This window comes from Myotis davidii, unplaced genomic scaffold, assembly GCF_000327345.1.
Source record: "Myotis davidii unplaced genomic scaffold, ASM32734v1 scaffold609, whole genome shotgun sequence".
Lineage (NCBI taxonomy): Eukaryota > Metazoa > Chordata > Mammalia > Chiroptera > Vespertilionidae > Myotis > Myotis davidii.
Genome location: NW_006300164.1, coordinates 3,018,035 through 3,030,248, shown reverse-complemented (window position 1 = coordinate 3,030,248; position 12,214 = coordinate 3,018,035). Strand labels below are relative to the sequence as shown.

At 62.8% G+C, this 12,214-nt stretch overlaps 1 protein-coding gene across 1 annotated transcript in view; it reads right to left on the bottom strand.

Moving 5' to 3' along the window:
- SARDH (sarcosine dehydrogenase) overlaps positions 1–12,214 on the bottom strand; it is a 55,528-nt gene that overhangs the window by 13,307 nt on the left and 30,007 nt on the right. Inside the window, exons 10-13 of the mRNA XM_015572370.1 lie at positions 11,478–11,482; positions 11,198–11,363; positions 10,023–10,116; positions 266–428 (exon numbers count right to left, since the gene is read on the bottom strand). Of these exons, the coding sequence (XP_015427856.1) occupies positions 266–428; positions 10,023–10,116; positions 11,198–11,363; positions 11,478–11,482 (428 nt within the window). The remainder of the gene's footprint in view (positions 1–265; positions 429–10,022; positions 10,117–11,197; positions 11,364–11,477; positions 11,483–12,214) is intronic.

The window sequence follows — 12,214 nt, the reverse complement described above, 5'->3', positions numbered from 1 at the left end:
CGGGAGAGGCTGGCGGAGGGCCCTGGCGGCTCTCAGGACATTAGGCACCGCAACCGAACTGAGCCTGGTCCTGTCTCCACACCCCAGCTCCCTGCCCGAGGGCGTGTCAGAGGACCCGGCCTGGGGGAATGCCCGGGTCACGGGCAGTAGGTGGCGCGAGTGTCATGGGGGAGGAGGGAACAGGCCTGGGGAGTAGCAGCTTCCCGGCCCCTGCAGGGCTCTGCACCCCCGACCTCCCCCCACCTCCCCCGCCACCTGTGCGCACCTTTCTCGATGCTCAGAGAGTCGATGGCCCGGTAGCCAGCGTTGACGAGGCCGTGCTTGGCGCCCGCTGCCATCACAGCCTGGTACACGGGCACGCAGGACGGCCCGGGGATGTGCAGCTCCCAGCCCAGCTCCCCCACGAAGGACAGCCGCATGGCCCGCACCTGGGGACAGTCACAGCGCTCACTTGGCTGGGGCACCCCACCACAGTCAAGGCCTCACTACCACTCACGGGTGTACGGTGCCATTTCACCATTGTCATCGGCTGTCCCTGAGCCCGGCCAGCCCACCACCGAAACGTGGGGTCTCCGAAGAGACTTCCCAGGAGCCCTTGGAAACCTGTAAGGGGAGAAGGGGGTTGGCGTTGGGAGAAAGTGGGCACAGTTCCCGGAACTCAGCTCTCCTTCTAAGTGACCGTGTGAGGGTCCTGCAGCCACCAAATGACCCCAAACTCTGTGGCTGAAATCACCAAAGGGACTCCCTTCCATTCTGGGGCTGGAAGTGCAACATGCGGGTGCCAGCCCGGCGCTCCCTCCAGGGCTCTGGTGGGACCCTTCTCCCCACTCCCCTGGCCTCTGGGCGCTCAGTGGCTGTGGCCGCGTTATCCCACCCTCTGCCTCCATCGCCCCGCGGCCTCTCCTGTGCTGCGCCCTGTCTGTGCCTCTTCTCAGGGTGCCTGTCGGTGGGCTGAGGCCCCGGTGTGGGGCTGAGCAGGAGCAGCTGTGACAGGGACAGCTGGTCTCTGCGTGTGTCCCTCACACCCGTGCACCACCAGCCTGGGGTCACTCGGCCAGCGGCATGTGACTGACCCCGCACGCTGGGTGGGGTTGCATGTCATCCAGGCACCCAGCAACCATGTCTGCTTCCAGGCCTGAGGGCGAGTCCCGAACCTACAGGTCCCCGTGGGGAAGGCCTGAGCGCTCAGCCCGGGGACCGACCAGCTCACAACAGGAACAGTGAGAGCACAGCAGGTCACAGGTCACGGAGAGCACAGGTCACAGGTCACGGGGAGCACAACAGGTCACAGAGGTCACGGGGAGCACAGCAGGTCACACAGGTCACGGGGAGCAAGGAGAGGCCCCTCCACTGCTCCGGCTGGAAGGCCCACCGGGGGCAGCTCCCCTCGGGACACGCCCGCGCAGGAGTGGAGGCCACGCTCCCGGCGCAGCAAGCTCCTCTGCACTGGGCGCTCTAACCACAGCCGCGGGGCGCTAGGCTCGGAAGGCCCTGGACGCGTCCGCCTCTCGAAAAACTCCCAACTGATGGCAAATGTGCTGTGGACGCTTCCGTGCCCCGGTGCAAGCTCTCGGCCTCCCCAGGCCTGCCTGCCGGCGGGGCTAATCCGGGACAGCTGCGCGCAGCCCGGGCCCAAAGCCAGGCTCATGCGGAACAAAACAGAAGAATCCTCGGTGCAGCTCGCCCACCAACAGCCCCAGACTGAGGCTCCGAGTCCGACACCCCGCGCAGAGCGAGGGTCGGCCCGCCGCTTCCTTGAATCCCGGGTGGGACGCGGCCCCTTCCCAGCTCTGGAAGCCAAGGTGGGGGCTACTGCAGCTGATCCCCCACACCCCGCGCAGGCTCTGCCACAGAGGGGCTGAGCAGATGCTTCCTGAGTGAGGAAACAGGCGGGAGCAGGCGGACCCCACGCCCCAGCCAGGCGAGGGCGAGTGGGGATGCCAGGGGCCTCTCCAAGGCCACGGCACCACTGGCTCCCACACGCCCTCCTGCTCTCCACGGAAGTAGGAAGATGGGGAAGTGCTCACGCCTTCGGAAGGGAAAGCCCAGTGTGAGGACGTCTGCAACACCGGCTCCGGGTCGGCCTCTCCCGACCTCAGTGTTCCCATCTGATAAATGGGCGGAGGCCAGTGCAGTGAGCACCACCTTCATGGGAAGCCAATGCCTGATACACAGCCACCTGCCAGCACACGTTGGCATGGAGGGACTGTAAGAGCAAGCCCCCCGAGAAACCCGCTCATGAACAGCCCTGCATTCACTCTTACGGGGACCACAGGCAGTGGGCGGAGTCACAGAATCGTGGAAGGTTCCCAGGGAGGACTTAAGCCAGGTTTTGCTTAAACCCTTTTCTCACCCGAATAAACTCATTCAGCAAGGTTGCAGAGTACACAACCCACACCCAGAAATCAGCTGTGTTTCCAACCCTGACAAAGGACAATCCAGAAAGGAGGTGAATAAACCCAACCATGGAGGCAAAAGACTTGTACACTAGAGACGACAGAACTGTGGTGAAAAGAGTGAAAGAAGATACAAATAAATGGCCACACAGCCCGCGTTCGTTACAGTACCAACACTGCCCTAAGCGGTCTACAGGCTGAACGCACTCCCTGTCAGGTCCCCGTGGCGTCTGCAGACATAAAAAGCCCACCCTAAAACTCAGTCACAGGGGCCTCAAACACCAGAACTATCTTGAGAAGAAGAATGCGGCGGGAGGGCTCCGCTTCCTGATGTCAAACTTTCTACAACCTGCTGTACTCAGCACCGCGCCGCTGGCCTGAGGCCGACACGCCCGCCCACGGAACAGCGAGGAGAGCCCAGAACCAGCCCCGCGCGCGGCCAAGTGGTCTCCCACGGGAGGCCAGAGCACACAGCGGAGCGGGGACGGCTCTGCGGTGCTGGGAAGCAGACATCGCTGCAGAATGCCGCTGGGCTCCCTCCCACACCGACGCAAACATGAGCTCACGGTCAAAGACCCACGTGCAAGACTGAAACGGTGCGACCCGTAGAAGAAAACACAGGGGAGCCGCTTTATGACACTGGGCCTGGGTGGTTTCTTAGCTGACACCGAAGGCGAAGACAAGAGCAACACGTTCCCACGGGACTACGTTCCATCACGTGTGCAAACTTCTGTGCGCCAAAGGGTACGATCAGCAGTGGACAGGCAGCCTGCGGCCTGGGAGACACTGACAAACCGTCTATTCGATACGGCTTAAGACCCGGAACACACACAGACTACAACTCGACAACAGCACAACCACCTGCTGAAGACATTTCTTCAAAGATGACATACCGACGATGGCCAGTCAGCATACGGCAAGTGATCAGTATCACTGAGCATCAGAGAAATGCAAATCAAAGTCGCAATGAGATGACCTCATCCCTCCTTAAAAACACACCCGGGAAATGACCAGTGTTGGCGAGGGTGTGGAGAAAGGGGAATCCTTGGGCACAGCTGGCGGGAATGTGAATGGTGCGACTGTTCAGGAAGACAGGATGGTGGTTCTTTGAAAAATTAAGAGAATGACCGTATGTCCAGCAATTCTGTTTCTGGGTATAAGCCCCAAAGCACTGAGCCAGATCTCACACTGCCGGTTGCCCATGTTCACAGCAGCATTATTCACAACAGCCAAGAGGCGGGAGTGAGCCTGTGTCCATCCACAGCAAGATGGATAGTGTGGTACATCCACGCAGGGCACAGTATCCAGCCGTGGAAAGGCAGGACATTCTGACACCTGCTGCCACATGGACAAGCCTTGAGGACGTGACGCTGAGTCAACTAGGCCAGTCACAAAAGGACGTGTTCTGTATGACTCACGCGTAGGAGGTACCTAACGTAGTCAAGTTCACAGCCACTGAGAGGAGGGTGGTTATTCGGAGCTGCGGGGGGGGGAGCTATGCACATCGTGTGGTGATGTGAGTGCGCTGCACACCGAGCCACGTGCTTTACGTGGTTAAGATGATGAACGTGAGACGAGGCACCCTCTCCACGGCCGGGCCCGACAGCCAGAGGGACTGTCATTTGTCCCCTCGTGACGCTCTGGGTGCCAGGAGGGAGGGAGAGGCCATGCACTCCGTCCCAGGACCACAGGGCTCTACAGACCCACTCACACCCTTCGGGGGGCGGGGGGGGCTATTCTCAGGGTTCAGTAACATGTGCGTTCAGGGGGCTTGGTGCGTCACTGACCTCCCACCAGCTCTCCTTGGAGATGGCTGAAGTTCAAGGAGGTGCTGAGTGTCCGCCTGAGCTTGGGCCCAAGACCCTGCAGGTGCCCAGGTCAGGGGAGGCTCCCGCGGATGTGCCATCAGAACCAGCCGGGCGCACCCGAGTCCGTCCCGCAGGAGGCTAAGCAGCTGTGCCCACAGACGCAGGCCGGCACGGCCACCTTCTCAGATCACATCAGCTCACGGCGGTTTCACACGTTCCCAGCGTGTTTGGTTGTGTAACAGCACGGCCAAACAGCAGGCGCAGCCACCAACCTGTCACCCCTTAAACAGTGAGGACCCGAGGCCCAGAGGCGGGGTGTCGGGACCAGAGCACGGACTGCTCTCTGCAGGGCCTGTGGCCGCCCCGAACCCACAGGAGAGAGAAGCAGCACGTTGGTTGTATGTTCAGATTATCTTCATTTTTCAAAACCCTCTGAAGGCTCCAAAGACATCCTGGATCCTAAAAACATCCTGCTATGGGGTGTGCACTCTCTCCCAGAGGCTGGTTCAGAAGCTAATGTGTGGTGGTGATGGTGGTGATGGTGGTGATGGTTGCGATGGTGGTGATGGTGGTGATGGTTGCGATGGTGGTGATGGTGGTGATGGTTGCGATGGTGGTGATGGTGGTGATGGTTGCGATGGTGGTGATGGTGGTGATGGTTGCGATGGTGGTGATGGTGGTGATGGTTGCGATGGTGGTGATGGTGGTGATGGTTGCGATGGTGGTGATGGTGGTGATGGTTGCGATGGTGGTGATGGTGGTGATGGTTGCGATGGTGGTGATGGTGGTGATGGTTGCGATGGTGGTGATGGTGGTGATGGTTGCGATGGTGGTGATGGTGGTGCTGATGGTGGTGGTGACGGTGGTGACAGTGGTGGTGATGGCGGCGGTGGTGGCGGTGATGGTGGTGGTGGCAGCGGTGATGGTGGTGGTGGCAGCGGTGGTGATTATTGTGATGGTGGTGAAAATGGTGATAGAAACTAGTTTTCTAAGAATCCGGATAAAAATAAATAAAAGGTGTGGTGCTCAAACCGCATTCTATAAACCTGGCCCCTCTGAGGATGTAAAAAGCACCATGGACACTGTCCAAGCCTGGGGCTCCTCTCCGACCTGTGGAAGGCCAGGCCAGCCCGGGACGCCCCTGAGGAAAGCCCACCTTCCCGACTGGCTGGCCTGGAATAGGGTTTCAAGCTGCTAGTGACAGCGAGGGGCATCCCCAGAGGCGCTGTCTGCACCCACAGAGGACGCGGGGCAGCAGGGCCGGACACACAGCAGCCCCTGCAGAGAAAGGACGGGGCTCCTGGAGGAGGTTCTGGACTCTCTGATGCACACGCCCCAGGTCCCTCAGCACCACCAGCCTCACTCCAACCACACTGTCCTCCGGCCCCAGCCAGACATGCTGCCCCGCGACACCACAGGAGGGGCGGCGGGTGCTCGGCCACGGCTCCCGGGTCCCGGGCCACGGCGACGCTGCACAGGTTGTGCGAAGGACCTTTCAGCCGGCAACGAAAACCCCATCGGCCAAGGCCGTCTGCGTGGAGGTGGCCTCATCGGGAGCCCCTTTCTAGAATGTTGCGGGTGAGAGAACCTTCCCCCGAGTCATCAAATCCGTGCGGACTTCACACCATCAGGGAGAGAAACTCAATTTCCTTCTAACCTGAAATTCATGTTCAAGAGAAAGTCGCTCTATCGCGTCTCGTGCTGAGCCTCCAGCCCGCGCTGCTGCTCTGCAGAGGGCCCCGTGCCCACCGAGGCACCGGACACCACGTCCGGCCCGGTGACCGCACCGGGAGCGTGTCCCCCGGGAACCTCTATGGCCTTGAGGCCAATGTGAGGGAAGTCAGGCCATCTGGTCAGCTGGCTGCCGGGGACAGTGTCCCGCCCTCTGTCCTTCCTCTTGGAATGCGGCTCACGGACGCCTAGCCGGAGCCAAGCATCTCGGAGAATTATTGCAAAACCGTGACACGGCTCAGCTGGGGACACCGCTCAGCTACGGACCCCTGCCCAGCAGCTGTGAGCCCGGGTCCCGTGGGCGCAGCGGGGCTGCCCATGCATCCTGAGCCGGGCTGGGGCGAGGCTCAGGGCCGCCATTCCGCGCCCTGCGACCGGGAGGCCTTGCCGACTAGAGGCCCACGTCCCTCTCCCCCATCTGCTTGGCCGGAGCCCAACGATCTCCCATAAAAACTTGGCCCAGCCCCGCGCTGCGGCCCCGCTGTCTCTTCACACTGAGGGATGGGGCGCCAACACGCACCAAAGCCCAGACAGCCTATTTGGGAGAATGTGAGACTCCCGGCCCGGGAGGGGGGACGGCTGACAGACTGTGGGCCGGCCCAGAAAGGAGCTTAGACATTGTCTAGCCTGGGCGCTGCAGATGGGGACACTGAGGCCTGAGAGGCAGCCGGAAGAAGGCTGGGGTGGGACTGGAAGCCAGGCCTGCCCAGCCCCCAGCTCTGTTGAACAGTGGGTGACGTTGCCCCTGAGCCCTCGGGTTCTGTGCTGACCTAGCTTCCACCCAAGCCCGTCCAGCCTCCAGCCACCAGGTCTCCCCTCCATCCGTGTTTCTCTTGCCAAGACTTGACTCTCCCCCCTCGAACTTGTCCCTGGGACCCTCCTCACTCTGATGTCAGCTCCTTGGGGAGGGGCTCCTGCCCCCCCCCAGGTCACCCTCCAGGGCAGGCTGGGCTGTGGCTGCAGGACCCTGCCCGACCCCAACCTCAACCCGGGTGTGACTCCTGGAGGGGGGCCGCAGCTGCCATCCAGGGCCTGGCTCAGAGCTCCGCACCTGGCCGGCGCTCAGCTGACGCTCCCAGCTGACGTGTGGGCAGCGACTTCAGAGGCAGGCTGGGGCGTGGTGGGGGAGCTGTGTTGGCAGGAGGAGACCCAGCGCTTTTCTCACGGAGGAGCCAGCCTACGGTCTCTGCAGGCCCGGAGGCAGCAGGTCTCCGGGAGGAGACGCCCGCAGGACTGTCTCAGGTCCCGAGCTGGGAATCTCCCTCCCGGCTCCACAGTGAGGCTGGGGAAGGGGCACGGCCAAGGGACGCTGGTCACCGGGCTTCGAGGAGGAGACACGGCCCTGCGTCAACGCCCAAGCACCGGGGCTCATGGAGCTGAGTGAGGACGCGGCGCTCAGAGCGGCTCTCGGAACATTCCAAAGAACAAGAACCCGACAGCGGGTCGTGAGGGAACCAAGCCGTGTACACAGATGTGCACGCAGGGTGGTCCGACTCCGTGTTCGCATTCGGCCAGAGTCGGGGAGGAAGGAAGCACCTGGGGCCTGTTTGTCTCTGTCTGTCTGTCTGTCTGTCTCTCTCTCTCTCTCTCTCTCTCTCTCTCGGTCTATCTCCCCCGCCCCTCACTGAGTTAGGGCTTCCTTTACTCATCCTCATTTGGCATATGCTCCTGGGATTTTTAGTGAAACGCTGATGCCCAGACGGGCGGCAAGCTTTGCGCCAGCTTCTCCTGGAATCTGCTTAACGACCCCCGTCCCGTGCCAGGTCCACCCCTGTCCCATGCCAGGTCAACCCCCGTCCCGTGCCAGATCCACCCCCATCCCGTGCCAGGTCAACCCCCGTCCAGTGCCAGGTGGACAAAGGGAAGGCTCAGGGAGGCCGGGGGTTGGAAGCAGAGGAGGGCACGCGCGTCCACCCAGCAGTAAATCCTTTTTGACAAAACCAGTAGCCAACCCTGGGGGACAGGGCGGGGAGGAACCCGCACACCCTAACCCCACTCCCCGACCCGTGTCCGCCCGCTTATCACCCTGGGTAGAGGTTCACCCCGAAGCCCGGCCTCTTTTCCGCCAGCCTGCTCAGAGCCCAGCCACCTCGGGGGCCAGACCTGGAAGGCGGCCCCAGGGGCGGGGAGGCAGCCGGACCCGCCATCCAAGACCACGTTCCAGGTGCCTTATGGGAGCGCCTGGCTGAGAGGGGAGTGCTCCCACCTGGTCCTCTCCCCAGCGAAGCCCCACACTGAACCACGCAGAGGCTCTCAGCTCAGACGCCGCATGGGCCCAGGGGCAGGTGGGCGGGGTGCAGCCACCACCCCGGCTGAGCTGTGCTGCTCCTGCGAAGTGCCCACCCTCTCTGGTCCCGGCAGGCAATTTGGCACTGAGGAGTCAGGAAGCAAGCTAGACAGATCCCCCTCCCCGCCCCCCCAGCTTCCTGCTCCCCTAGCTCGGCCTCTGCAGTGAAGGCGGGAGCGGAGCCCTCGCCTCCTGGGCTCCCTCCGCAGAGCAGTCGTTATCTCCCTCCCCCTGGCAGCCTCCTCGCCGATGTCATCGCAATGCTGTTTATTTGCTAACAGGACCCAGACGCGTCCGACCTCCAGACCTTCTGCGGGCCAGCATGGCTCCCGACCAACGCTCCCTCACACTCCCCGCCCAAACCCCCGATGAACACGGGAGATGAGAAAAGGACCATCTGTCTGTCTACCCAACCCGTCCTCACGGTCACGTCTGCTTCACGGACACGTATCCGTGCACTCTTCCTGTTTTATGGGTTGGGCGGCCTTGGGCAGCCCACCCAACCTCTCTGAGCTCTATTGGAAGAAACGTCCGTCCTCCAGGGTGATGGGGACCTGGCCGTGGCTGCTGCCCGTGTGGCTGCCACCCCTGCCAGAGATAACCCTAAAATAGTGGCTGCCCAGGTGGCTGCCACCGCTGCTATGGGTAACCCTGCAGCCATGGGAAACACTCGCTCATGTCTGGACACATTTTTGGTCACAACAGGAGGAATCCTGGCATCGAGCGGCTGGAGGGCAGGGATGAGGTTAACACCTGCCACTCCCAGGACGGCCCAGCACAGTACGTCCGCTCCTGGTGTCAGTGCCATGAGGGTCAGTGTGGGGAATCCTTGTGTCAGTGCGCCTAGAGTGGCGCCTAGTCCAAGGCCTGGTCCAGTGGGGCTGGTCCAGCACCTGGTACAGTGGGCCTGGTACAATGAGCTTGGTACAGCACCTAGTACAGTGGGCCTGGTACAGCAAGTGGTACAGTGGGCCTGGTACAATGAGCCTGGTACAGCACCCAGTACAGTGGGCCTGGTACAATGAGCCTGGTACAGTGGGCCTGGTACAGCACCTAGTACAGCACCTGGTACAGTGGGCCTGGTACACAGAGCAAACAGTGGCTGGTGTTACTTACACTGTCTGCTGCTCCCCTTGGCCTCAGGAATGCAGAGGGAAGGTCACGGTCCCTAATTCCCAACAAGGACACTGAGGCCCAGGAAGGGCCATGCTGACCCGGGCCGGACCAGGAGCCTGGCCCCAGAGGCTCTGAGGAAGCCGGTTCTGACCGGGCCCTGACTGTCCACAGTCTCAGAAGCTTTGGGTCCTGCGTCCGGACTGTCTGAGCTGTGGGGGAGGGGGGTGCCCCTCAGGACTGCTAGAGCTCCCCTAGCAGCCCTCCTCCTCCCACAGCCGCCACACTGGTGGGCGAGGAGGAGACACAGCAGGACATGGAGACCTGCCCAGCTGCCCCAGCCCCGCCGTCCCAAGGAGGCAGAGGAAATAACGCGTCACCCGATGCGGGCGGAGACCCCGGGCGGCTGTGCAGGTGGCGAGGCTGAGGTTGCCTTCCTGGCAGAAGCCTGGGACTGAGCCCCTGTGCCAGGCACCAGGAGCAGCTGGGGTGGTGCCCGACTTAGACCCAGCACCCCTGGAGGTCCTGGCCGCTGGTGGGCAGGACCGGGTCTCTGTTCACAGTGGGGACCAAGGCTCTGGGAGGTGAACAGTCTTGCCCAAGGCACTGGGGTTCCCGAGTCCCAGCCCTGGGTATTCCTTCCAGCAGGTGGCTGCTGCCCGCAACCCGGGGACAGCGGGTACCTACCAGGTGCCCGGCGGCTCGAACCAGCTTGTGGGTGGAGAAGGGGAAGGCCTCGTTGCTCAGGTCTGCATCCAGCACCTCCTGGAGGATGGCCCGGCTGCAAGCAAGAACAGTCGGTCAGTCAACAAATACTTGCTGGCACCCCTGGGTGTGCGGGCCAGTCCCTGTGCTCGTGGGGCAGACTGACAGCAGGCCTGGCGCTAACGAAGACACAGCAGGACGAACACACACCACACAGGCACAGAAAGCCACCCTCACGGCGACAATGAAGGAGCAGGCGATCGCGGTGGAGGCGAGACCCATAGATGCGCTCTCAAGGGCTCCTTCCTCGGGTGGGTGAACAGAGGCTGGGACAGTGATCTAACCATCTAACACCCCCCCACCCCCGTCCGACCACATCTCCTGCTGCCCTGTGCGCCCCCCCACACACCCCGCTACAGACCTGGGTCCCCACAGGCAACCCGAATTCAAACACTTGACAGTTCCAGTACACGAGCCACTCAGATCCTCTCTGACTGCTCAGCAAGCACCCACTGTACGCCTGCTGTGTGCCCGAGCAGTGCCCATGAAGGCAGCTACGACCCGCCAGGGAGGGAGGCCGGCCAGTCTAGCGCCAGCCGGGGAGATGTTGGCACAGGGCTGGCAACCCACAGGCGCCGGTGGGTGGCTTTAACACGATGCGCTTCCCCTCTGGCCCCCCACCCCCGGGTTCCTCCTCCGAAGCCCAGCCAGAGGGGCCTTTGGACAGTGCCCAGATGCCCGCGTGCCCCTTCTGGGCTGGGCTCCGCGTGGGGAGTTCTGTGAATATGTACAGAGTGAATGAATGGGGAATGAGCGGCCCTGTGGTCATCACAGGCGCGCAGGGAGCTGTTCAGAAGGAGGCAGGTGGCCTCTCGCCCAGGCAGCAGGCAGGACCTGGGCCTGGCTCTGCCCGCTGCCAGAGCCGCATGTAATTCTGAGACATGACCCCTGAACCCTGCGATACTGAGTCACACGAAAAGTTTCTCTGCGTTTTAGAACTTTAGAGACGGTTTATCTCGCGTGGAATCTCTAGCTTCCCCCAACTGGTTAGCTAACCAGACTGTCCCCTTCTGGACAGCAAGGGCTTCTGGCCACGGGTCCCAGTTGGAGGGACTAGGGCCGGGGCCCAGGTGCACCCAGGTGCCCCCTCTCCTCACCTGGCTGGGCCCTGGATGCTGATCATGCCCAGGTCCTCTGAGCTGTCGATGAGCTGGCACCGGAACCGCTGGTCCTGCAGCACGGAGGTGATGTGGGACCAGTTGTGCTGGGCCACGGCCCCGCCCACAGCCAGGTAGAAGGCGTCCCCTGGAAGGGAAGCAGAGCCTTAGAGGGGGTTGTGGGGCTGGGCGGCCTGAGGCTGGGGTTGAGAGAGCGACCAGCAGAGCAGTGACCTGGCCAGGGCCTGGACCCTCACACACACAGGACACCGCCTGGGACCGTCACTGGGGGAGACCGGGGTGTGGGACCCTGAGGACGCACACGCCAGGGAGCACTTTCCTGGGAGAGTCAGGGGCTCTCTTCACTTCTCAAAGGCTCCCAATCTGGGAGAGTACGAGCCCGACACCATGTCACCATGGGAGACCCGGCCCCACGTCAGCCAGGGCGGGCAGCCTGGGACCCGCTCCTCTCCTCTGGGAGCTGAGAGCCCCTTGCCAGCTTCCATGTCCCTCCGTGTGCCTGTGTCCCTGTGTCCCTGGTCTCAGGCACCCCACCCGGCCCAGATCCAGACTCGCTGAGGCCGGCACCGGTGGACCTGGCCGGCGGTCTCTCATCCAAACACAGAACGGCTGGGCCCGAGACCAGAGGCCAGCCCAGGTCGGGCCCAGCTGCAGGTGGAGCGGGGCTCCGGGGCGCAGCAGCCCTGGACTGGATCCCGCACCTTCCGGTGCTGCCAGCTGTTTCCTGCGGGCTGTGCCCAGGCCTTTCGCGATGCGAGGAGGTCAAAACCCCCGCTCAAGGCTGCGTGTGCACAGCCGGGATCCGACACGGATCGCCCGTCCTCTTGCCTTCCTGGTGACCCGACAGAGCAGGTGCCGTGCACACGCGTGTGCCACACACGCGCACTTAACGTACTCGCACTCAGAGCAGGAACCGAACAGCTTTTGCTGCGGGCGGTGCCCCCGGCCCTGCAGCGCCTCCCGGGCCGGCGCCCCCTCGCCTTCCTCCAACCCTGG